The sequence below is a fragment of the Aquarana catesbeiana genome, linkage group LG04 (assembly GCF_042186555.1).
Source record: "Aquarana catesbeiana isolate 2022-GZ linkage group LG04, ASM4218655v1, whole genome shotgun sequence".
Taxonomy (NCBI): Eukaryota; Metazoa; Chordata; class Amphibia; order Anura; family Ranidae; genus Aquarana; species Aquarana catesbeiana.
In genome coordinates this window covers 197,191,640-197,219,016 of record NC_133327.1, presented here as the reverse complement: position 1 = coordinate 197,219,016, position 27,377 = coordinate 197,191,640, and the positions used below count along the sequence as shown (strand labels likewise).

The following is a 27,377-nucleotide window of genomic DNA, read 5'->3' as shown; positions in this document are numbered from 1 at the left end:
AATATCAGATCCAGGCATCCAGGGCACAGTGTCAGAGAGCTTTAACATTAATATCTGTGAATGCCTGTTGGCACAATCAGGATTGCCTATTACATGAAACACACAAAGTCTACCTCAATGTACTGCTTTCCTTATCATATTCCATTCTTTGTAGCTTGCTTTGAAGATCACTGACCTCTTTCGACTTCATTCTGTAATAGGAAAACAAACATGGAAATTGGATATGAAACAAATTAACAGAATAATACTGTGCTCTCCAAAAAGAGTAAAAGAATACTGCAGACGTAATGATTTGGAAGTCTCATAAACCCATATTTTACTCGCAATAGAAAATAGAAAACATATCAAATGTTTAAACTGAAGAAATGTACCATTTTAAGATAAAAAATAAGGTGATTTTGAAATTGATGGCAGCAACACGTCTCAAAAACGTTGGGACAGGGCCATGTATACAATGGCGTAGCATTCCCTCTTCTTTTAGCCCACTTTCACATTGGGCCGATTTGGCATGCGATTTGACATGTCGCATGCTAAATTGGAGCCTATTGCCGGCAATGGCTTCATCCAAATCGGTGCGGTGCCGCCAAGAGGAGTTTCTGCACTACTTCTGGTGACTTTGGGGGCAATTTCAATAAACATCTGTGCATGAACCCGCACAGATGTCTGTCAAATCGCCCCTGAAGTCGGACTGAAATGCCAGTTTGAAATTGTGCGAATTCAGCTGAACTCGCACGATTTCAAACCCGCCCTCGGTGTAAACGTGGGCTCAACAACACTCTGTGGGTGATATACTAAAACTGGGGCACACAGAATCTGGTGCAGCTGTGCATAGTAACCAGTTTTAGTAAATCTCTACCTCTGTAAAATTCTGGGAACTGAGCCTGGTTGCTAGAGTTTTGGAGATGAATGTTGTCCCTTTCTTGCCTGATATAGTTAGTCCTGGGGGTGGTGGTGGTGGTGGGAGGGGGGGGGTTGTGGAGGGATGCAGAGAAAGACCCAACTGTGAAGGGGGGCTGAAAACACTACTGTGGAGGGTGATGTAAAAGGGAGCAGAAGACTCTACTGTGGGGTGGGGTGATGTTAAAGGGGACAGAGGATACTACTGTGGGGTGGGGTGAAGTCAAAGGGGGCAGAGGACACTACTGTGGGGTAGGGTGATGTCAAAGGGGACAGAGGACACTACTGTGGAGCGGGGTGATGTTAAAGGGGGCAGAGGACACTACTGTGGGGTGGGGTGATGTCAAAGGGGGCAGAGGACACTACTGTGGGGTGGGGTGATGTCAAAGGGGGCAGAGGACACTACTGTGGGGTGGGGTGATGTCAAAGGGGGCAGAGGACACTACTGTGGGGTGGGGTGATGTTAAAGGGACAGAGGATACTACTGTGGGATGGGGTGATGTCAAAGGGGACAGAGGATACTACTGTGGGGTGGGGTGATGTCAAAGGGGGCAGAGGACACTACTGTGGGGTGGGGTGATGTTAAAGGGACAGAGGACACTACTGTGGGATGGGGTGATGTCAAAGGGGACAGAGGATACTACTGTGGGGTGGGGTGATGTCAAAGGGGGCAGAGGACACTACTGTTGGGTGGGGTGATGTCAAAGGGGACAGAGGACACTACTGTGGGGCGGGGTGATGTTAAAGGGGGCAGAGGACACTACTGTGGGGTGGGGTGATGTCAAAGGGGGCAGAGGACACTACTGTGGGGTGGGATGATCTCAAAGGGGACAGAGGACACTATTGTGGGATGGGTGATGTCAAAGGGGACAGAGGACACTACTGTGGGGTGGGGTGATGTCAAAGGGGACAGAGGACAATACTGTGGTGTGGGGTGATGTCAAAGGAGACAGGGGACACTACTGTGGGGTGATGTCAAAGGGGACAGAGGACACTACTGTGGGGTGATGTCAAAGGGGGCAGAGGACACTATTGTGGGGTGGGGTGATGTCAAAGGGGGCAGAGGACACTATTGTGGGGTGAGGTGATGTCAAAGGGGGCAGCGGACACTATTGTGGAGGGGGTGATGTGAAGGGGGGCAGAGGACACTACTGTGAAGAGTGACTGAGAACACAACTATTAGGGAGTGAAGTGAAGGGGAGGCCTTGATGTGAAGGGGGGTTGGGGACACTGCGTGATGTGAATGGGGTGAGAAAACTACTGTGAAGGGGGGCTGAGAACACTACTGTAAAATGGAACATGTTATGTGATGTGGGGAATGGTTATATGCAGGGGGGAACTGGGGACACTGATGTAGGAATAGGATTTTGTTATAAGAGAAGAGGGGTTGTGTCATCGCACAGACAAGCGATTCAGACCTCTGCTGTGAGAACATTTTTCTTACTGGATCTCCATAAACTTGCATTCAATATCCCTGCACTAGCAGCTAGATTGACAAACACTGCCTGGCTGTGACCAATCAGATCTGATCATATCATGGATCTGCCTGTCGGATGCTTCATTTCTGTCAGCCATCAAACACTAGCCCAATATTATAGTACTTGCAGAATAATCAGATTCCAAAATTTTTGGAATATGTAGCAGTGGGTTACCATCCCATATCAGATATAGAATTGGAGGAATAGTAGATAAGATACCTGGCATAATTCGGTAGCATGTATGCAGAGGTAATATAGTTTGCTAACATACATGTGTGATTTGCGATAGAATCATTTTTTTAGCCTCATGATTGCTCTTTTCAACTTTCATTGCTGAAAAACAGACAATTATGGCAAATAACGATTATTTTAGCTTAGTGAAATTAAGAAAAATGGTAATTTACAATATATAGGAAAATCACAGAAGGGAAATCTGGCATTGTCTTACAGAAGCCATTTTCACCTATAGTGGATATAAAAAGTCTACACACCCCTGTTAAAATGTCAGGGTTCTGTGATGTAAAAAATGAGACAAAATAGGATTTTTATAACAGCTTACTTGTAAAATCCTTTTCTTGGAATACATCATGGGACACAGAGCCATAGGTATTAACTTAATGGCTATATAGGCACCTTCAGGTGATGGACACTGGTATACCCAATACAGGAAGTTCACCCCCCTATATAACCCCTCCTCCTTCCAGGAGTATCTCAGTTTTTGTAGCAAAGCAATATAGCTAAACCCCAAAAGAGGGGAGGGACCTCTGTGTCCCATGATGTACTCCAAGAAAAGGATTTTACAGGTAAGCTGTTATAAAAATCCTATTTTCTTTATCGTACATCATGGGACACAGAGCCATGGTTATGGATTTAATGGGACATCCCATAGCAATGCTATTTGAGGGGAGGGAGAGACAACCCACGGGGTACCCCCAGACTTGAGCACTTATACTGCTGCCTGCAGCACACAGCGCCCAAAGGCGATATCCTCATGCCTCCTTACATCCACCTGATAAAATATGGTGAATGTATGTACTGAATACCAAGTTGCGGCCTTACAGATCTGAGCCATGGAGGCCTGGTGATGCACTGCCAAGAAGCACTAACCGACCTGGTAGAGTGTGCCTTGACTTGAAAATGGGGAATTTTATCCCTTAAATCATAAGTCTAAATTATAACTTGCCGAATCCACTTAGCGACAGTGGATTTCGACGCTGCCTGTCCTTTCTTAGGACCCTCTGGCAGAATAAATAGGACATCAGTCTTCTGAATCTGAGCAGTCGTCTTTAAATAGACTTTGACCGCTCTCACCACATCAAGACAATGTAGTGACTTTTCTTCCCTGGAACATGGTTTTGGAAAAAATGATGGCAGGACAATATCTTGGTTCAGGTGAAAACCTAAGACCACTTTTGGCAAAAAATCTGGACGAGGGCGCTCGTCCACTCTGTCCTCATGAATAATCAAGTATGGTTCTTTACAAGAAAGAGCAGCCAATTCCGAAACCCTCCTTGCTGAGGATATAGCAACCAAGAACACCAACTTCTTTGTCAGAAGGACTAAGGGAATATGCTGTATTGGTTCAAATGGCTGTTTTTGTAACACTGACAAAACTAAGTTCAAGTCCCAAGGGTTCAAAGGTGATCTAACTGGCGGATTAATCCACATCACCCCTTGCATAAAACCCTGGACTAAAGAATGTGTAGCAAGCGGTCTTTGAAATAAGACCGATAACGCTGAGACTTGGCCTTTAATAGTACTCAAGGCCAACTTCATCTCTACGCCTAATTGTAGAAAGGCAAGAATTCTGCCTATGACATATCTCCGAGGGTGCCAACCCTTGGATTCACATAGGAAACATAAGCCCTCCAGACTCTATAATATATAGTTCTAGAAGCTGGCTTCCTTGCATAAATTAAAGTAGAGATAACTGACCCGGAAAGCCCACGTTTCTTCAGAATGTGGGTTTCAATAGCCAATCCATTAAATTTAGCGTTCGTAAGGTAGGATGGAATATCGGCCCCTGTGAGAGTAGGTCTGGCCATAGTGGAAGGGACCATGGATCCTTCACTGCCATCTTTACAATTTCTGCATACCATGACCTTCTGGGCCATGCTGGTGCTACCAGAATTACCGTCTTTCTTTCCAGCTTGATCCTGCAAAGATCAAGGGGTTAATATGGCGCACAATGGAGGTAGCTGAGTACATGTAACTAAAAATGGTGGGGGGAAGGGGGTGGGTTGGGGGTTCCTGAGAGGGGGAACTTGATGGTGGTAGTTAATGTTTCACAACAAGTTCAGGTATTAGTTCATGTAAGGATAAAATGATGCTGAATAAATGTAAGGCTGCCAGTCTATAAAAGCTAGAAGAAGCTCTGGAACAATAAAAAAGAAAGGACGGCGCCCTCTAAGTGCAGCATGTATGTTAAAAATATTTATTACAATAGATAAAAACACTCACATTTGAGTTGCTAAAAACCAGCATGTAAAGTAGTTTCATCCGTGTGCTCTCGGGGAATGTGGGTGTCACGTGCCAGTGGGGGGTTCCTGGGATGTGAGTCCTGTGACCTGGGTCCTGGTAGCTGTTCCGGTGGTGCCGAGGGTCCTCAGAGCCTCCCGGCGGCCAGGATGTCGGTCATGGATCCTCCGTGGAGCGCCGTGCTGACCTGCGTCTTCACTTCCGGGAGCGGGGTGAGGCGGGCGGTGCTTCGTGTTCGGAGCATGCGTGCTCCTTCATCAGGCTATGCTGGTGGCCATATTCAGTGTGGGAATTTATACCATAGGCAATGGGAGGGGTGGGGAGGTAATTGAGAGGAGGGAGGGACTATGTATAATGATTGGGCGCGTAGGTAACCATGGAGATGGGGTGTACACAATGTGAAAGGGGAGTGAAGGGAGCCCACTCCCCGTCTCCCTTCACTCCCCTTCCACATTGTGTACACCCCATCTCCATGGTTACCTACGCGCCCAATCATTATACATAGTCCCGCCCTCCTCTCAATTACCTCCCCACCCCTCCCATTGCCTATGGTATAAATTCCCACACTGAATATGGCCACCAGCATAGCCTGATGAAGGAGCACGCATGCTCCGAACGTGAAGCACCGCCCGTCTCACCCCGCTCCCGGAAGTGAAGACGCAGGTCAGCGCGGCGCTCCACGGAGGATCCATGACCGACATCTTGTCCGCCGGGAGGCTCTGAGGACCCTCGGCACCACCGGAACAGCTACCAGGACCCAGGTCACAGGACTCACATCCCAGGAACCCCCCCACTGGCCCGCGACACCCACATCCCCCGAGAGCACGCGGATGAAACTACTTTACATGCTGGTTTTTAGCAACTCAAATGTGAGTGTTTTTATCTATTGTAATAAATATTTTTAACATACATGCTGCACTTAGAGGGCGCCGTCCTTCTTTCTTTTTTATTGATCCTGCAAAGAAGTTGTGGCAGCAACTGAATAGGGGGAAATGCATAGATCAGTGAAAACTGATCCCATGGGGGTCACCATCGCATCTGTTCCGCATGCGATTGGATCCCTTGTCCTGGACACAAAGTTGACTAACTTCATGTTGAATCTTGATGCTAAAAGATCTAAGTCCGGAGTCCCCCATCTTTGACAAACAGCCCGAAAAATGTTGGGGTGAAGAGGCCATTCCCCTGGGAATAACTGCTGGCGACTCAAGTAGTCCGCCTGCCAATTCTCTATTCCCGGAATGAAGACTGCCGATAGACACAGAATATTCCTTTCTGCCCAAGTTAGAATATGGTTCACCTCTGTCTGCGCTGCAAGACTCTTGGTGCCCCCTTGGTGATTGATATAGGCCACTGCTGTGGCGTTGTCGGATTGGATCCTGACAGGACAATCCCGTAACCTGGAAGTCCAGGCCTTCAGAGCCAGACACACTGCCCAAATCTCTAGGATATTGATGGGCAAGGCTCTTTCGATTCTTGACCATTGTCCCTGGACAGTTGTCTTCTCTAGTACTGCTCCCCAGCCTTAAAGGCTGGCGTCTGTCATTACCACTTTCCAGATAACTGGACGGAAACGATTTTCCTTTCAGCAGATTCTGGGTTAGTAACCACCAATTGAGGCTTTGGGACACCCTTGGGGACAGCCGCATTGGCAAGTCTAAAGCTTGGATCGTTTTGTTCCAAGCAGATAGAATACTGTTTTGCAACAGTCCCAAATGGAACTGGGCATAGGGAACTGCTTCAAATGAAGCCACCATCTTTCCTAACAACCTCATGCAAAGGCGAATGGAGGGATATCCTTTCGACCTGACCATCCACACCAACTGTCTTACGGAGTTGATTTTTGCCTGAGGCAAGAGCACCTTTTTCTTGGCTGTATCTATGATCAGACCCAAATACTCTAGCTTTTTTAGCGGTTTTAAGGAAGACTTCTCTAGGTTGAGAATCCAACCCAGACTTTTCAGGTAATTGGTTGTAATGTGTACAGTTTGTGCCAAATGAGCCACCGATTGGTCAATTAGCAATAAACGTCTAGGTACGCCAAGACTGTTATGCCCTTAACCTGGCTAGAGGTGGGCCCAGTACTTTTGTGAACACCCGGGCTGCTGTGGCTAGCCCGAAGAGCAAGGCTACAAACTGAAAGTGCTGCTGTTCTACTTTGAACCGCGGAAACCTTTGGTGAGCGGGAAATATAGGGACATGCAGATATGCATCCCTGATGTCGATAGATGCCAGAAGTTCTCCTCCTTGTAGGATAGAAACTACTGACCTGATCGACTCCATGCGAAAGGAGCGGATCTTCAGGAACTGATTTAGATTCTTTAGATCTAGAATGGGTCTGACATCTCCATTCGGTTTTGGTACCGTAAAGAGGTTTGAATAAAACCCCAAACATTGCTCTTCTGTGGGGATCTGTATGATCACCCCCTGAACTAGTAATCGGTCTAATGCCTGAAACAGAGATTGCCTTTTCCCTGGATCTTTGGGAACGTTTGATCTCAGAAAACGAGACGGTGGAAACTCCTGAAATTCTAGTTTGTATCCTAGAGACACCGTGGAGATGACCCATCTGTCCTGAATTTCCTCTTGCCAGACTTCTGAGTATTGCAGAAGTCTTCCCCCCACTCGGGGGGGGGCTCTTCATAATGAGGCTTTAGTATTCTGCTTTGCAGATTTCCAGCCCCAGATCTTCTTCTGTGCCTGGGCCTTACCCTGAGGCTTTCCTCTAGAGTCTGACGGATGCCCCTGGTGCAGGGGAAAGAGTCAGTTTAAATGAAGGACGTTTATACTTTCTTTTGACTGGCAAAAGAGTAATCTTCCCACTAGAAATCGTTTGGATGTATTTGTCCAAATCCTCCCCAAATAGTCGATCCCCATGAAAAGGGAAACTAGTCAGAAGCCTTTTGCAAGGTGCTTCGCCTGACCATTTTTTTAACCATTTTTTAATCTTTTGGGAGCCATAGTGCTGAGCAAAAAAAAAAGACGCACTAAGTAAATGCACAACTCGCTGAGCAAAAATAGTTTCGCAAAAGACAATGCTAATAAAGTTCAGCTTTAGTTGTTATCATTGTTATTTCCTGTACTGGAAATGCCTGCATCCCTTATGTGACCCCAGCTCTCTTATGTCCAGTGTGTCTGCTGCAGCTGAGAGATGTGAGCGTCTGTCTCTGTCCCCAGCACCTGCGCCGTGTGCTCCTCGTGTACTTACATCCTGCACACGGCGGCGCGCCTTAGCCACACCAGTAAGCCACGCCCCCTCCGTCAATCAGCGTCCCCCCTCTGTTTTTTAATTAGCCCTAGTCCGTGCATGCGCAGATGGCTGACACGCTCCTTGAGTGAGAGGGGAGGCAAGGGAGGGCTGGGTGGCGGGAAGTAGGGAATAGAAATAAATTCTAAATGAAAAAAGCCACTGCTGCCGCCGCAACCCCCGGGGGGAATACAAGCTTCACTTGTACCTCCCTCCCCCAGGATGGAAATGTTCAGAATGTCAGAATGAGGATTCCCCCTGGCTTTTGAGACCACACGTGCTGTTTAGCTGGGACTTCTGAGCTGACTGAGAAGCAACGTACTAAGGTATGCATTTACCCCCTCTAGTGGAGACTTTAGGCATGACAACATTGTACTTATGTAAGAAAAAGCATAGGTGGACTTTTTACAGTTCCTAGGCTTCTTCCCCTACCTTTTCCTCGCTGCAGGATACTGCTGTAACAGACAGATCCAAACTTCACCCATCACGGCGGGCTGCGTTAGCAAACCTTCAAGGACCGGGTCCCTATTATAGGGAGTCCACTGCCTTGGATCTGTATAGCAGCCCCCATGAAAACTTTAGGTAATGTAGCATGACCAAAAAAGTCCTGGGTCTTGGGGTCCAGCCCTACAAAGAGAGGCATTACAGGCAAAACCTTGTTCTTCTTATGCGAGGCCCGGGTACCATCCACCTTGGCCTTAGTGGCACTTTGGATGGATCCGGTCTATGGAGGCTGTTTAGATCCAGCATGGGATCCCTCCAGCTTGGAGCTCTTCAGAGCACATCTTCACTCGTGACCAACACTTTAGACATTGGCGAAAAAACTGAGGTACTCCTGAAAGGAGGAGGGGTTATATAGGGGAGTGAACTTCCTGTATTGGCTATACCAGTGTCCATCACCTGAAGGTGCCTATATATCCATTAAGTTAATAACTATGGCTCTGTGTCCCATGATGTACGGTAAAGAAAAGATAAATAATTTCAGAACTTTTTCCACCTTTAATGTGACCTGTAAACTGTACAACTCAATTGAAAAACAAACTGAAATCTTTTAGGTGGAGTGAAGTAAAAATAAAAAAAATAAAATAATATGGTTGCATAAGTGTGCACACCCGTAACCTCTTCAATACCAGGCACTTTCGCCCCTTCCTGCCCAGGACAATTTTGAGCTTTCAGTGCTGTCGCACTTTGAATGACAATTGCGCGGTCATACAACACTGTACCCAAATTAAATTTTTATCATTTTCTTCTCACAAATAGAGCTTTCTTTTTGCGGTATTTGATCACCTCTGCGGTTTTTATTTTTTGCTAAACTAAAAAAAAAAAAGTTTTTCTTCATTTCTGTTATAAAATTTTGTTTTCTGCTTCACTCACGGGCACTGATGATTCGGCACTGATGAGTTGGCACTGATAAGGTGCCACTGATGGGCACTGATGAAAAGGCACTGATATATAGAATTGATGGGCACTGATAGGCACAACTGATATGCAGCACTGATGGGCACCGATAGGTGCCACTGATATGCAGCACTGATGGGCACTGACAGGCAGAATTGATGGGCACTGACAGGTGGCACTGACAGGCGGCAGTGATGGGCACTGACAGGCGGCATTGATGGGCATTGACTGGCACTGACAGGTGGCATTGATGAACACTAATAGATGGCACTGATTGGGCAGGTACTGACAGGTGTTAATGCTGGGCACTGATTGGCACTGTGATGGACACTGATTGGAACTATGGTGGGCACTGATTTGCACTGTGGTTGGCACTGATTGGCACTTTATTAGGCACTGGCAGGGGGTTATGATGGGGCACTGATTGGCAGCTTATGGGTACATTTGATGGGGGCTGCACTAATTATCAGCACAGACCTCCCCTCTGACAGGGAGAGCCGTCAACCGGCTCTCCCTGTCAGTGCGAACCGAGGAATGCCATTTACCGGCACTTCCTGGTTCTCACAATGATCAGCTGTGATTGGTCACAGCTGATCACGTGGTAAGAAGCCACTGTCAGAGGCTTCTTATCACGATCGGAGATGCGGCGTGTCAGACTGACACGCCACACTCACGATTGCTGTGCTGCGCGCCCCCGCGGGCGTGCGCCTGCATGTTATCCTGCTGGAGGTCGTATGACACCCAGTCAGGATAACAGAACCACTTCCCGGCCATCATTCTGTTATAGGCCGGGCGGGAAGTGATTAAACTAATACTTTGTTGAAGCACCTTTTGATTTTATTACAGCACTCAATCTTTTTGAGTCTATCTGCTTGGCACATCTTGACTTGGCAATATTTGCCCACTCTTCTTTGGAAAAACACTCCAAATCTGTCAGATTGTGAGGGCATCTCCTGTGCACAGCCTTTTTCAGATCACCCCACAGATTTTCAATTGTATTCAGGTCTGGGCTCTGGCTAGGCCATTCCAAACCTTTAATCTTCTTCTGGTGAAGCCATTCCTTTGTTGATGTGAATGTATGCGTTGGGTCATCATACTGAAAGATGAAGTTACTCTTCATATTCAGCTTTCTAGGAGAAGCCTGGAGGTTTTGTGCAAATATTGACTGGTATTTGGAACTGTTCATAATTCCCTCTACCTTGACTAAGGCCCCTGTTCCACCTAAAGAAAAACAGCCCCAAAGCATGATGCTGCCGACACCATGCTTTACTCTGGGTATGGTGTTCTTTTGGTGATGTGCAGTGTTGTTTTTGCGCTAAACATTAGTTTTGGAATTATGGCTAAAAAGTTTAACCTTGGTTTCATTAGACCATAACACATTTTCCCACAACTTTTTGGGAGACTTCAGATTATTTTTTTGCTAAATTTAGCCGGGCTTGTATGTTTTTCCTCTGTCTTGCCACTCTACCCGATAGCCCAGACATATGAAGAATACGGGAGATTGTGGTCACATGTACCACACAGCCAGTACTTGCCAGATATTCCTGCAGCTCCTTTAATGTTGTTGTAGGCCTCTTGGCAGCCTCCCTGACCAGTTTTCTTCTCATCAATTTTGGAAGGACGTCCAGTTCTTGGTAATGTCACTGTTGTGCCATATTTTCTCCACTTGATGATGATTGGCTTCACTGTGTTCCATGGTATATCTAATGCCTTGGAAATTCTTTTGTACCCTTCTCCTGACTGATACCTTTTAACAATGAGATCCCTCTGGTGCTTTGGAAGCTCTCTGCAGACCATGGCTTTTGCTGTAGAATGCGACTAAGAAAATGTCAGGAAAGACCTACCAGAACAGCTGAACTTTATTTGGAGGCACTTTAAATGAAGGGTGGTGTGTACTGACTCCTGTTTAACATGAGTTTGAATGTGATTGCTTAATTCTGAACACAGCTACATCCCCAGTTATAAGAGGGTGTGCACACATATGCAACCACATTATTTTATTTTTTTATTTTTACTTCTACCCCTAAAAGTTTTCAGTTTGTTTTTCAATTGAGTTGTATATTTTATAGGTCACATTAAAGGTGGAAAAAGTTCTGAAATGATTTATCTTTGTCTCATTTTTTTACATCACACAAACCTGACATTTTAACAGGGGTGTTTAGACTTTTTATATCCATTGTAGTTGATATCTGTTTAGCCATCATGTGCTGATGAGGAGGAATGGCTACCTAACGAGAAGAAGATGTGTATCTGGGTACATACACCAAGCAGACAAAGGCATAGGAACACCACACAGGATGTATTGCTGTTTCTACAATTGCACTGGGGCTAATTTAGGCACAAAGCCTTGCTTAGAAGAAAGCTAATTAAAGGAGTTGTAAACCCTCACGGTTTTTCACCTTAATGTATTCTATGCATTAAGGTGAAAAACATTTTGTACTGCAGGACCCCCCCCCCCCCCCCACGAGCCCCCCTTTTTCTTACCTGAACCCGATCGTTCCAGCGACGGGGACAAGCACAGCAGCTCCAGCCGCTGTCTCAGGTCCTCATTTGATAGCAGCACAGCCTTTGGCTCCCGCTGCTGTCAATCAAATCCAGTGAACGGGACTCAGGGGGCTCTCCGTGGGAGCACTTGAGAAGAGGAGGAGCGCCGTGGTGTGCAAAACCCTTGCACAGAGCAGGTAAGTATAACATGTTTATTTTTTTTTAAAAAAAGCTTTACAATCACTTTAAGTATATATATATATATATATAAAACTCTTTTTACTGGTTTCTTAGTATGACTTTGCTCTTTATGTCATTCTGCATACTGTACTTTTCTTCCTAGGTGTGTCTTGCTCAACAATGATTCAAGGAATAACTAATAGCAAAGACCAGATATTGGCAGGAGAATTGTGGTAATTAGCAGCCCATGTTCAATTATTCATTCTTCCCTGTGGAACAAATTACAGTTCACCTTTCTGTACACCATGTTCGCTTTTTTTCACTTCCACCAGGAAAATTACCGGATGTACCTGTAATGAGTTAAAATGATCTGCTCTACCTGGAATAATAACTGATGAATGCTGAGCTGGACGGGAATGACAGCACACATGGGGTAAGGCATGCAAGGAGCTATAGAGGCCTGTATTCCTGTTATACTTCTGCTATAAACCAAAGTACTCTGTCTATCTTATGTCAGTTGCCATGGAAAGCACTATATATTTACACTAACAACCTCTCCTGAATCTGTACAGTGTCACCTGGGACTGCTGAACGATATAGCCAGTATATAAGATTTATTACTCCAGGCAATACCCATAATGCTATATTATGGTTAGTAGTACGTTCCCCTCAATGATACTAAATGATTAGCTCACAGATGAGAAGCATTATGGCATAACATTTTGTTTTCCCCATCCTTAAATATTTATGAGATAGAAATGAATGGTAGATTAATGGTGCAGTGTTTCACAAGTGTATGCTTAACATCACAGTAATATTGGGCTGCTGCAACCACTTCTCCCACCAAATAAAGGATACTTGTAGCTGTGGGAGAAAGGAACCCATGAATAAAAGTACAAACGTGTTACTGCTACCCTTACTGGGTAACCATATTTTCCACAAACTATTGTGCCCAAATTACACAACACCTCAAACTCGTGTTCCATAAACGTTTCTTGAATTCACAGACCAGGCCACCTAATTCCATTGCTCCATGGTCCAGTTCTGATGCACACTGGTCATGGGTCAGTATGGGCACCTTGACCGGTCTGCGATCATGCAGCCTCACACACGCACAATAAACTGTGATGCACTTTGTGCTCTGACACCTATCTATCAGACCCAGCAGGAACTTTTTCAGCAATTTGAGCTAGAGTAGCTCACCTATTGGATCAGATTACATGGGCCAGCCTTTGCTACCTTCGATGAGCTATAGCTCCCCATGACTCTGACACTGGTTTGCCGATTTTCTTTCATTGGACCACTTTTGGTGGGTCCTGACCACTGCAGACTGGGAACATCCCATAAGAGCTGCAGTTTTGCAGATGCTCTGACCTAGTCATCTAGGCTTTACAATTTTGCCCTTAATAAAGTCACTCAAATCCTTATGAGAGAGGTTCTCCAGGGGCCCCAATACAGAGCAGGCCCCCCACCCACACCCAGTGGTGCTCCAGTTTTACCTGGACAGGATCTTCAGCTGCACACAGTGACGGTATGTCGGAGGTCTCCAGCCTGAGAGAGTTAGCTGACCATTCATATCATCTGATGAACGCTGAATTTCCCTGAGACATCCGTTTTGTCCCGGAGACCAGCTTGGCACTCAGAGTTGCCTGCCTTGGGATAAAGGCCCTGACCGGGTTTATGGTCACAAGCTTCTTTTGCTTGCTGCTTGGTAAGCCTTCATTTCTCATGGTGGTCACTTCTTGGATGCGGTGGTGGATTTGTCACGGAATTATTTCCATCATATTTGAACTTTATACTTTTGCACATTTTTGAATATTTCCTTGATTATTCTTTATTTAATATCTTATTTAATAATTAATTTTTTGATTTTTCAATTAATCTATACCCCTAGGGGTAAGGTTTGTCACGTTATAGATAATATCAATTATTAATTGAGTGATTAATTTATTAACGTTTAACATTGATGCTCACCAATTATTATTATTTTTATTCACATTTTTATCAATCTTAGCGCTGCTATTGTTTCTTTTTTCTTTATAATATTGGGTGTATCTCACTTATAGCAGCAGCTGCACATGGTTTGTTGTTGTATAGCACAGTATTTTTACTTTTGTTTACTCAAATCCTTATGACTGCCCATTTTTTTTAAGCTTTCAATGCATCAATTTCAGGGACAACATGTTTACTTTCTGTAAAGTGCAAATGTTGTGCTGTTCCTTTAAATCTCACACCCACCCAAATTTACCATACATGAAATCAATAAAAATGACAAAAACTATATGATAACATACATACTAAATCAATTTGGATTTACATGTATGTGTTAAAGTATAACTAAAGGCAAAGCTTTTTTTTAGTTTTGGATAGACGGGAGATGGATTAGAACAGCTGTCAGTTTTTTTGCTGTCTGTGTCCCCCTTAGTGAGATTCATTCTATTTGTCCTGTTTACCATTATCATTGAAAGTAAAAGGTAAAAGATTATCCCAAATTTTGGGTTGTCCCCAAAAAAGTAATAGAGGGGAAATCTTCCAATGGGGGTATTATTTCTGGTGACCTGGGGATCCCAGAGAGATTACCTTAATTTGCAGGGATTACCTCACTTCCTATTTTGGCTATGGGACAAGAAGAGAAATCCAAATCAATTCAATATTTGGTGCGACCAACGTTCACCTTCAAAACAGCAACAATTCTTCTAGGTACACTTGCACACAGTTTTTGAATGAACTCGGCAGATAGGTTGTTCCAAACACCTTGGAGAATCAATCACAGATATTCTGTGGATGTAAGCTGCCTCAAATCCTTCTGTTTCTTCATATAATCCCAGACAGACTCAATGATGTTGAGATCAGGGCTCTGTGGGGGCCAAACCATCACTTCCAGGACTCCTTGTTCTTCTTCACGCTAAAGATAGTTCTTGAAGACATTGGCTTATGTTTGGGGCCGTTGTCCTGCTGCTGAAAAAATTTGGAGCCAATTACACGCCTCCCTGATGGTATGACATGATGGATACGTATCTGCCTGTATTTCTCAGCATTTTGAACGCCATTGATCTTGACCAAATCTCCAACTCCATTTGCAGAAATGCAGCTACAGACTTGCAAGGAACTTCCACCATGCTTCACCGTTGCTTGAAATCAATATTATACCACTCTCCAGCCTTTCAGCAAGTAAACTGCCTCATGCTACAACCAAATATTTAAAATTTAGACTCATCAGTCCTGAGCACCTGTTTCTATTTTTCTGCACCCCAGTTCCTATGTTTTTGTTCATAGTTAAGTTGCTTATTTCCACATCAGAGGTATGGCTTTTTGGCCGCTATTCTTCCATGAAGACCATTTCTGGCCAGACTTCTCCAGACAGTAGATGGGTGTACCTGAGTCCCACTGGTTTCTGGCAGGTCTGTGTTAATGGGTCTGCTGGACATCTTTCAATGTCAAAGGGAAGTACGCATGATGTATCTTTCCTTGGCTGACCACTGCATCCATGATCCTCAACATTGACCATTTTTTTGTGATTCTTCAAAAGAGCTTGAACAGAACATCTTGAAATCCCAGTCTGTTTTGAAAGCTTTTCCTGGGAGAGACCTTGCTGAAGTAGTATAAGTAGTTTTTATAAAACTAAATCAGGAGGTATGCCCATCTCAATCTTTCATGAAAAAACAAAGCATAATCCACCTGGATATATTAAGTAATTGCAATGATATATACAGTTTACTAGCACAAACTTGGATTTGGGGGTTAAGATTTTCACCTTGGTCATTAAGGGGTTAATTAGCAGCTTCTTTAACCACTTTCCATCAGGCCAGTATACACATACAGCTGGGCGAGAGCTTTGTTAATACAGGAGGAGGAACCGGTACATCCTCCTGTTCTTGCCACTCATGCAAGGCCCCGATGCCATGCAGCAGCGTGATCTGTGATGTCATTGGCCTTGTACCATGTGATCGCTGTGACCAATCACAGAGTTCACAGTAGAAAAAAAAGCAGTGGTGTTGCGTCCATTAAGGGCCTCTCTCTCCAGCCACCCCCTCTATGACTAATGGATAGATTCAAGCATAGCATGAATCTATCCATGGCCACCACCGCCACCCACTATTCAGGCATCCGGCCCCCTTTCGGATGCCTGAATTACAGCAGCAGGGGTGTATTTTTGAAGCACCTGATTAGAGCCATAGTGTGTTAGAAAAGCAAATGAATATTCGCTTTTCTAACACTGAACCGCTTCTCCGCCAATCAGGAAGCACGGGTCTGTTAGCCGTCACCTGATTGGCTGAAAGGACAGGTGCTACGATTGGACGCCTATCATGACGACACAACTCGCCGCTGCAAGGTCCCACAGCTCGCCGCCGTCACCCACTGCCTGACCCGCCATCAAGATAGGGTAAGTGCCGGGCAGACAGTGAGCAGGCGGGGGGGGGTCACAGTGGCAACTTTTGATGGGCACATTGGCAGCATTTAATGGGGCACAGTGGCGGTATTCGATGGGGCACAGTGGTGGCATTTGATGGGGCACAGTGGCTGCATTTGATGGGCACAGTGGCTGAGTCTTATGGGCACAGTGGCTGAGTCTTATGGGCACAGTGGCTGCATTTGATGGGCACAGGGGCTGCGTTTGATGGCACAGTGGCTGAAATTAATGAGCACAGTGGCTGCATTTGATGGGCACAGTGGCTGCATTTGATGGGCACAGTGGCTGCACTTGATGGGGCACAGTGTCAGCATTTGATGGGACACTTTGGCAGCGTTTGATGGGGCACAGTGGCAGTGTTTGATGGGCACAGTGGCTACATTTGATGGGCACAGTGGCTGCGTTAGATGGCACAGTGGCTGCGTTTGATGGGCACAGTGGCTGCATTTGAAGGGCACAGTGAGGCTGCAATTGATTTTTTTGTTCAGAATTTTTTAGTTTGTTTGCACCCCCTCGAAAATTTTGAGCACCAGCCGCCACTGAAACAAAGGCTCTCATGAATGCAGCCTTTGTTTACTGCTGTGATCGGTCACAACGATCCAACGATCACAGTAGTAGGCAAAGGCTACATGAATGCATTCAAACAATGTTAGAACCAATTGCTTACACAGTGTCATCATGACAGAAAAAAAAACCTGATCACTTCCCCCTTTCCCCCACAGCAGTATAGTGTCACTATTGTGACACTGCACTGAGCTGGTGACAGTATGTAAAAAAAAAAGAAATTGTCACGTCAAAAATCAGAGCAAGTGCAGTGTCACTAGGGTGACTTTGTATTGCTGTGGGGGCGATCATGTACAATGGCTGGATGCTCTGATATCACTGTATGTCAGTGCCACCAGTCATTGTCTCTAATCACTGCCATAGTAGTACAATGTCATCTGACCAGTGCTGACAGTCACAGTGTCCCTGATCACCACCACACTAGTCACAATGATCCTAATCTAGGGAGTGAAACAGTCCAGTCTTGAAAAGTTTAACAAAATCAGGTGACTGACTAAAATGTGGCTTACTGATACGCTCATGTATCACTTGTTACATGAGAATGTGGCTTACTGACTAAAAACTATTGTGGACTTCTGCTTACATCTAGGAAATAATGTGAAAAACTATAAATACTGCACAATACTTTGTATAGTGTGCAAAGAGAAATCTACAGCATCTAATCAGAATATACTTAAAGTGGAACTAAACCCAAAACAGTTACATAGAAGGCATGCCATAAATGAGAACTGTCATAGTTGCTTTTGCTACAACTTGACATTTCAAGCCATCATATGGCTGGTGTCATAACTGATCACATGTGCTGCACCATGGCAACTGCAGATCAAACAGAGGTAAAGCTGGCCATATGTGGATCGAAAGTTCCTCTGGTTCAGCAGGGACCTATATTTTGATCCATCAATGGCTGTTCCAAAGGGACTGTTGGAAAACTTTCATTCAATCAGCAGCTGCACAGCAGGGAGGATTGATTCTTCCATCTTTTGTGGATGTGGGAATCCATTTTGTTTTTTTTCGTTTTTTTTTTTTTTGATCAGTGGGAAAAAAATTGATGATCTAAGGCCAGCCTTAGATGGAAGTTTCTTTGGCTATAAAGGGGTTTAGTTCCACTTTAACTGTAGCTAGACCAGTACAAAATGGATTGTGACTAGTTGCTATGGGAACTGACCTTTGCTTCTAGCACTTTTATACTGAATAAGCCCTTGAGTCCCCAGTTGCACAAAAGCACTGATTAACACTAGAACCATGTAGTACTTTGATAAAAAAAAAAAAAATAAAAAAAAATTCTACTTATTCATACCTGTTTATTTATTAAAAGAACAAAGGAAGTACAGTAGCATGAAAACAGTAATTGCTTCCTCTTGAGATACCACATACTTTTACTTCCTCCAATTATAAAATTCTACATGTCACTCAAAGCTTTCCCTTTCATTGTTTATTTTCCAGCAACCAAGAAAAAGTCTAAAATGCTAATTATATGAAGGTACATCACATTTGTTTTTTTTTTGTCTTTGGACTTTTGAAGAGCTACATTTTCATCATGTTTATTATAATATAATTATGTCTATTCATGAGACCTTTATACGTCAGTATATATGATACTGTACTATGTCAGGATAAATGATACTGTATTATTAGAGGACAGTCTGTGCATTGCTTTCAGTTGCTGTTGACTATTAAAGTTCTCCTGATCCTAATTTGTTGCTGCCTGTAAATTATTCTTGTAACAAGTTTAATTTATTTGATACTGTAATTATACTAATGTTTTCTGCCCTAGGTGACTGAGTTTTCCATATATTCATGTGTACCAATAAAACATACTGCAGACTTAAAGTGGCTGTAAACCTCAATCATGGAATCTGAGCAAAGCACACATCTGTAGTGTTTACTTATCTCTCTCCAAAGCTCTAATGGGGCGTACACACGGTCGGACTTTTCGTCTACAAAAGTCCAACGGACGCCGACGGACTAAAGCTGGCTGGTAATCCGATCGTGTTTGGGCTTCTCCGGACTTTCAGCAGACTTTTTCAGCCTCAAATCCGACGGACTTTAGATTTGAAACATGCTTCAAATCTTTACGTCGTAACTACGACGGACCCCGAAATCCGCTCGTCTGTGTGCTAGTCCGATGGACAAAAACCCACGCTAGGGCAGCTATTGGCTACTGGCTATGAACTTCCTTATTTTAGTCCGGTGTACGTCATCACGTACGAATCCGTCGGACTTTTGTGTGGTCGTGTGTAGGCAAGTCAGTTCGTTAGAAAGTCTGCTGCAAGTCCGCCGAAAGTCTGTCGGACAGGCTGTCGGACTTTTGTAGACGAAAAGTCCGACCGTGTGTACGCCCCATTAGTGTCATTTCTCTTTGGTGCTTCCTTCCTCTGTTATCAGTAGGGACGGGCGAACGGTTCGTCCCGAGCATGAGTTCAGGCCAAACATTTTCCTGTCCGGCCATTCGTCGAACACCCGGATTTGCAGGGTGTTCCCCCCGACAAACACCCTGCAATGCACTGAACGCTGCACATTGCATTCTCCACCCTGATTGGGCAAAGCTTTGCCCAATCAGGGCGCAGTGTAAGCTGGTTGTTAAGGAGCAGGGCCGGGAAGCCGGCTGCAACGTCCTAAAAAAATGTTGAGTCATCAGCTGTCAATGGGTTTCCTCGCTGACAGCTGAATAAAAATAAAGTGTCAGTAAAAAAAAATAAGGAAAAAAAACAGCGTGGGTTCCCACCCAGTCAATACCAGGCCCTTATCCGAGCATGCAGTCCAGCAGGTCAGGAAAGGGGAGGGGACAAGCAAGATTTGTTTCATCTCTGTGTATCATCTGAGGCTGTTAACTTCACTGGGTATATGCAAGAGTTTACAACCACTTTAACCACTAAAGAATTAAAAGATAGTATATCATATTTTTTACATCCCACGATATTCCTACAAATGTTTGTCAAACTTATAATTTTATTAGAAATGACATAACGCCTGTTATTAGATGCATCCAATACAATATAAATTACAAAATTCCAGTGACATGTAACAAATAAAACTGTATAAAGCTAGTCATAACACAGGGATCTAGAAAATTGTGTGCACTCGTGAATTGTGGGTAGGCGATAATAAAAATAGTTGGCATATGCTGAAACATTGATATTCTTGTTATGGTACTGCATGTGTAAATCTGTGATTTTCGGTTTACTTAGTTCCATTTTATTTCTTTTTATGTTATTACTGTCACAACCAGGCAGATATCCCCCTCTATGTGACAGCTAACAGTGGCTCTAAAGGAACAGATTTTTTTTGCTCATTGACAGGTCCAATTAGTCATTATTGCAGGACAGGTTAGATTCTAAGGCTGCTTTGGCCACTGGATAACATTGCCTATTTTTAGTAGGGAGTCTGAGGAGGTAGCAACCCTGAGGTCGTACTTAGACCCCTTTCATACTGAGGCAGTTTTCAGGCGTTTTAGCGCTAGAAATAGCGCCTGTACAACGCCTGAAAACGGCCTCCCATTCTCTGCAATGGGTGCTTTCACACTGGGGCAGTGCGCTTGCGTGACGTTCGGAAAAGTCCTGCAACAAGCATCTCTGGGGAGGGTTGGGAGCGATGTATATAGCGCTCCCAAAACGCCCCTGCCCATTGCATTGAATGGGCCACCCTTCCGAAGCACCTGAAAATCACTTTGGAAGTGCCGCAACACAGGAGTTTTTAACCTCTTCTTTGGGGTTAAAAGTGCCTCTTAAATAGCGGTAAAGCGCCGCTAAAACGAGCGGCTATTTACTGCGAACACAGCCGCAGCCCCAGTGTGAAAGAGGTCTAAACTAATAGTCAACAGAGTTTAAGAGACTGAAAAATGCAATAAGCTGTCTGTGGTGACCATCATCCAAATTAGGATCAGTGATAGCATCAACCAACTTTTAATTATTAACCAGCAAATATGTAAAATGTCTACAAATTTCAAAAATCAAATAAGTTATCAGGGAAACAATAGGTAGATAATTGCCGCTCTAAACCCAAATCTTCTCGAGGCATACGCCCTATGGGAACACACAGGTGCAGGCTCTGCAATAAATCAGAGAGCAAAAAACAAATCCTGGATGGCCGCACTCCGATAAGACACCTTTATTGTAGATAAAATCCAATACAGTCAGTTCATATTAGCAAAGGCAGGGATGAATGGCTGACGTGTTTCACACCATATTTTGGTGCTTAGTCATAGCCACATGACATGTCATAGCTATGACTAAGCACCAAAATATGGTGTAAAGCGCATCAGCCATTCATCCCTGCCTTTGCTAATATGAACTGACTGTATTGGATTTTATCTGCAATAAAGGTGTCTTATCGAAGTGTGGCCATCCAGGATTTGTTTTTTGCTCTCTAGGTTATCAGGGAAAGCATTGAGTTATAAAATTCTCATTGATCCTTCTCCAGCAGTCAAAGAATTAAAGCGTATTTATACCCCCAAAAATTTGTTTTCTTTTTTTTTTTTTCTTTATTTCATCTGCTGATCGGCGAGAAACACACCTCCTTTCTTAGGGTAGCTACATTCACACCTTCACTGTATCTTGGACCAATGTAACTATGTACATACTATATCTGGCCAATAGCCCTGGAAGCTGGCAATCACTGATGTAGACACCACTACTACAGTGATCTCCACTTTCTTCTAGGTCCTACACTGAATGTCTGTCCAACTGCATTCTGCACACAGGAGGTCAACTGTTCAACAAGGTTGTCATTCAGAGAATGCTTTGCATTTTCTGAATGAAATGTATTCTTCGACTGGATGTGGTGGACAGAGTGGTCACCAGCCCACCTCTCCATCTTGTCCAATTAGAGAAGGATTTGCATTTTATTGAGAAAATGCAAAGCATTCTCTGAATGGCGCCCATGCTGAGGGGCCGACCTGATATGTTCAGAATGCAGTCTGGGAAACCGTGAGACGTGGAAGAAAGTGGAGATCCCTGAAATAGTGGTGTCTACTTCAGTGATTTTAAACCTCCAGAGGCATCAGCTACATATAATATATGCAAACTTACATTGGTCCAAGCTGGGTATGGTTAAAATATACCATACCTGGATTTCCTTTTTAACTATAGGCAACGTCAAAACCAAGATATATGATACAGGGTTTAGGACAAACTAGTTAACATTGGCAGGCAGGGCTTTTGTTATAAATCATGCTTTTTGGGGTCTGGACAAATTGCAGTTATTGTGTCAACTATATTGTGACAGACCTAGCCGGGAGAGAGACTTTTTGAGGGGACTGAATGCTAGCCTCTTGCCGATCGATGGCCCTGGCAATTGGGGGAACGGTGCTCTTTGTGAGCTGTATGCCTGGGGACCCTTGAGGTGGTATTACTGTGGATTCAGGTCCTGGTCCCCCAGGACACACAGACTCTGGGGACCCTGGATTTGCCATAATAGAAATACTGGCTGATTCATAATGCTGGGACAAATACTGTTAGGAGATGCTGATGTCAATTCCAGCACCTGTCTGTCTGTTGCCTGCTAGAATGTGTATTGTAAATAAGTCTCTAGTATGGGATCTAAGAGTCATTAGATCGCCATTGTTGTTTGTGTTAATTAACTCTGCTATTGTGATAATGTTGATTGTGTTTTCTGAGCTACAAGATGGCCAGTCTGGCCTAGAGGTCATGTCTGCGTCATCTAGGCTGTCTAAAGGGATTAGTTAATTAGCTCATGTTAATTAGGTTACAGCTGTATTGTTAGAGTAATATGAGCAGGAGGTCTGCACCTCCTCTTTTATTGTATAAAAGAGCCTGTATTTTTGGAAAAAAGAGAATCCTGGTTGAACTTACATACAGCCTGCCTGGTGTTTGTTCTGAGCTATCACAACTGGGTTAGAATGGCACATAACTGTAGTTCTAATCCCAGAGCATCGGATGACCGAACAATCAGATGTTGCGATCTGCAATCTGATTCTATAGCCGCAGAGGAGTGTCGGGAGAGTGAAATCGAGCGAGCAAGGGGCTTGTTACATTGGTTGGCAGCCGTGGGATTTGCTCTCCAGTTACTGGGACACTCCAAACCAGCCTGCAGGAGAGCCACGCTGAAAGACTTACTTGAGAGCCGCGGAGGGAATGGTGGGATCGTGCTTCCTTGCTGTGAACACATCCAAACCATCACCTGGATCCAAGGTCCAGATAGCAGGAGAGGAGAGATACCAGCCACCATGGATGAGGAATTCAGAAGGAGGTTGCGAGAGATACAGATACAGCACAGAGGACCAATATCAGAGCAGGTCCTGCTAGGATGGTTTGATTCTATTCGCTGCGAACTCTGGAAGGAAGCGCTAGCCCGTGAGCAGCGAAACCAGGGAAAAGTTCTCCCCTCCATCCATGTAAGGTACTGGTCGCAGTATGAAGTGCAAATGCTGTTATTGGGGTAACAGCCGAACCAGGAGTGGACAGCTGAGTTAAGCAGGCTGATCCGGGCAGAAATGCGGTTGGACGAGAGCTACAGAGCCCTCCAGTGGTATGTAGCCCAAGTGTGCCCGTGGACAGCGGATGACAGCCCCACGGAAGGCTTTGACTACGATGGCCTGGGATTGTTGTACTGGAGGCTGTCCAGGGACCCTGATTTTGGGAGTGATCGGGAGTGGCGTTTGGAGGAAATAATGGAGTACAGAGAGCGAAGACTGAATGTCTCGGAAGTGCACTGGGCACAGGAAGATTTGGAGTTTCTGGCCGTTCAGGAATGGGAGCTTGAGATGGCCTACAGACAGCTGCTAGACTCTGCTCAGCAGCAGAGTGGTGCTCCCTTAGTCCCTGGGACTATCAGGAAATACCAGTTGACAACTCTGAAATCCTGGCTGAAGAGTTGACAATGTGGCAGAGTAACAGTGTGCTTTGCCAACCTGGCCCCGCAGCTATGGAGGCAGAGGTCTTATGGCGGGTGCAGCAAGTGCTGACTGACATTGATGAACCTGTTTCTGCAGTGGATGATCTTGGATGGAGGAATGTGCCTGTCCAGCAGCATGCCAGAGAATTGGCAGTGGAAAATCTAAAGATTGCCGTCCCCAAACCTGAAGTGCTGACAACAGGGCAGAGCTCTGCTAACCTCTGCCCAGCACTGATAGCATCTTCTGGGTTCCAGGGACAGGAGATGGTGAACCTTTATCCCCAGACACCAGTTGCAGAGACAGGGGATTTGACAGACTTTTCTGCTGAGGAAGAACAACCTGGTGAGCCTCCAGCAGAAGAAGAGCTGTTATTAGGGCCAAACTTCACTGTGCTCTGCCCAGCACCAACAGAAGTATTTGTGAAGTTACAAGGAACTTCCCCAGCTGAAGCGCTGGCAACTGGACAGAGAGTCCAAGATCTCTGCCCTACACCTTCGGCAGTTCCGGAGGCTCAGGGTGAGAAGGAGGTGGTCACTTCCCAGCAGCAGATCGGGATACAGGGGGAGAAGGGAGAGGAGGTGTTCATCGTCCTTCCCCAACAGTTGGCCAGGGTGGAGGAAGTGGTCTTTCCTCCCCAGCAAAGATCCGTGCACCTGGGAGACAGTAACACTGACATATCGTCCCAACATCCAGATGAGGGAATGGAAAAGGAAGCAGCCGGCTCACCTCCCCAATAGCAGCTACACGGTTTGGGAGTGCAGGAAGCCAGCCTCCTGCCCCAACAGTTAGCCGGAGCAGATGGTGTGAGGTTTCCAGCAGAAGGGCTGGCAACAGGGCCGAGTACTGCTGGACTCTGCCCTCAACTAACAGAGGATGGATTTCCTGTGAAGGTGGATGGGACTTCAGTCTCCACCTGTATACCCCAGGGATGCTGGGCAGACGGCCCAGATCCCCAACAGCATGACGGAGTGAGCCTAGACACCCTGTCTTCTCTCCAGCGGCAGAAAGGACTCCAGGGAGAAGGGCCAGTCCAGGCCTCTCCCCAGCAGCAGATATGTTCTCTGAGAGAGGCAGAGGTTGGCTGGAACAATTTATATTGTTTGGAACAATTTGTTTGGGTTACTGAGTGGGCACAGACATTAGAGGACTGGAACTACTGACTGACTTCGGAGTCAACCCGTCTGGGGTCTCCTCCTGTGTTAGTCTCCTGCCGAAAGGGGAGAAATGTGACAGACCTAGCCGGGAGAGAGACTTTGGAGGGGACTGAATGCTAGCCTCTCGCCGATCGATCGTGGGCCCTGGCATTTGGGGGAACGGTGCTCTTTGTGAGCTGTGTGCCTGGGGACCCTTGAGGTGGTATTACTGTGGATTCAGGTCCTGGTCCCCCAGGACACACAGACTCTGGGGACCCTGGATTTGCCATATTAGAAATAGTGGCTGATTCATAATGCTGGGACAAATACTGTTAGGAGATGCTGATATCAATTCCAGCACCTGTCTGTCTGTTGCCTGCTAGAATGTGTATTTTAAATAAGTCTCTAGTATGGGATCTAAGAGTCATTAGATCCCCATTGTTGTTCGTGTTAATTAACTCTGCTATTGTGATAATGTTGATTGTGTTTTCTGAGCTACAAGACGGCCAGTCTGGCCTAAAGTTCATGTCTGAGTCGTCTAGGCTGTCTAAAGGGATTAGTTAATTAGCTCATGTTAATTAGGTTAATTAGGTTACAGCTGTATTGTTAGAGTAATATGAGCAGGAATATGAGCAGCCTGCCTGGTGTTTGTTCTGAGCTACACAACTGGATTAGAACGGCACATAGCTGTAGTTCTAGTACCGGAACATCGGATGACCGAACCATCAGATGTTGAGATCTGCAATCTAATTCTATAGCCGCAGATGAGTGTCGGGAGAGTGGAATCGAGCGAGCAAGGGGCTCGTTACATTATTGGCAGGCAGGGCTTCTGTTATAAATCATGCTTTTTGGGGTCTGGAGAAATTGCAGTTATTGTGTCAACTATATATTCTCTGCATCTTATCAAAGTGTGCTTGATGAGAACGTGAGACCATCTGTACCCATTTTTTGAACCAGAAATGGGTCACAATAACACAATAATGATCTGAAGCACACCAGGAAATCCACCAAAGGCTCAAACAGAAGAAATAGAGGGTTATTGACTACCATAGTCAAAGCCCTCATTTGATTCCCCCTAAAAAAACTTGGGATTTAGAGAATGCAGTTAATGCAAGAAAATCCACAAAAACCTTGCAACAGATGGAATTCTGCACAGAGAACATGTTAAAAAATGTCCTTTAGTCGATGTTAGAAACTGGTGGGCAGGTAAACAAAAAGTAATTTTTGCTACAGAGAGCAAAGCTTTAGATGTTAAGGGTGAAACTATGATTTCCACAGTATGCCATTCCATCTATTAATAATTTCTTGAATAAAAGATTGAAGGGTACTTTTTCTTGTGTTTTTATTCAGGTATATCATCTTTATCTGTAGGCACTGTTTGAACAAAGATTGAATGTTTGCATTTTCAAATATTTTGAAAAAGTCAACAATTTCCACAGGGTGTGCTTAATCATTTATATGACTGTATATAATTTATGAATTGATGATGTATTTTGCCACATTCTTTTGTTCTTGGGGAACAATTTTTAAAGGGTTAGCACCTTTCTATTAAACGGTACTGTGCAATAAAAGGGCCCAGTATTACAAAAAAAAAAACAAAAAAAAAACATTGTACAGCAGAGAAAATTGAGGTTTATTTTAAAGGATAAACTAGGTTATTTTAACCCTTTCACACCTAAGCCTATTTCTGACATTTGTTGCTTACAAGTTAAAATCCATATTTTTTGCTAGAAAATTACTTAGAACCCCCAAACATTATATATATATTTTTGGCAGAGACCCAAGGGAATAAAATGGTGATCATTGCAATATTTTATGTCACACGGTATTTGCGCATCGGTCTTTCAAGCGCATTTTTTTGGGGAAAGAAGACACTTTCATGAATTAAAAAAAACTAAACAGTAAAGTTAGCCCAATTTTTTTTATAATGTGAAAGATGATGTAACGCCAAGTAAATAGATATGTAACATATCATGCTTTGAAATTGCGAACACCCGTGGAGTGGCCACAAACTACGGTACCTAAAAATCTCCATAGGCGCCGCTTTAAAATTTTTTTATGGTTACCAGGTTAGAGTTACAGCGGAGGTCTGGTGCTAGAATTATTGCTCTTACTCTGACGATCACGGCGATACCTCACATGTGTGATTTGAACACCGTTTACATTTGCCGGAGCGACTTACGTATGTGTTTTCTTTCCTGCATGAGCACATTTTCTTACATTGTCCCTTTAAAAAAAAAATAAAAATCTGATCACT

General features: G+C 44.6%; 1 protein-coding gene across 1 annotated transcript in view; it reads right to left on the bottom strand.

The window, feature by feature from the left end:
* LEKR1 (leucine, glutamate and lysine rich 1) overlaps positions 1-27,377 on the bottom strand; it is a 283,385-nt gene that overhangs the window by 55,706 nt on the left and 200,302 nt on the right. The window contains exon 8 of the mRNA XM_073626080.1: positions 114-191. Within this exon, the coding sequence (XP_073482181.1) occupies positions 114-191 (78 nt within the window). The remainder of the gene's footprint in view (positions 1-113; positions 192-27,377) is intronic.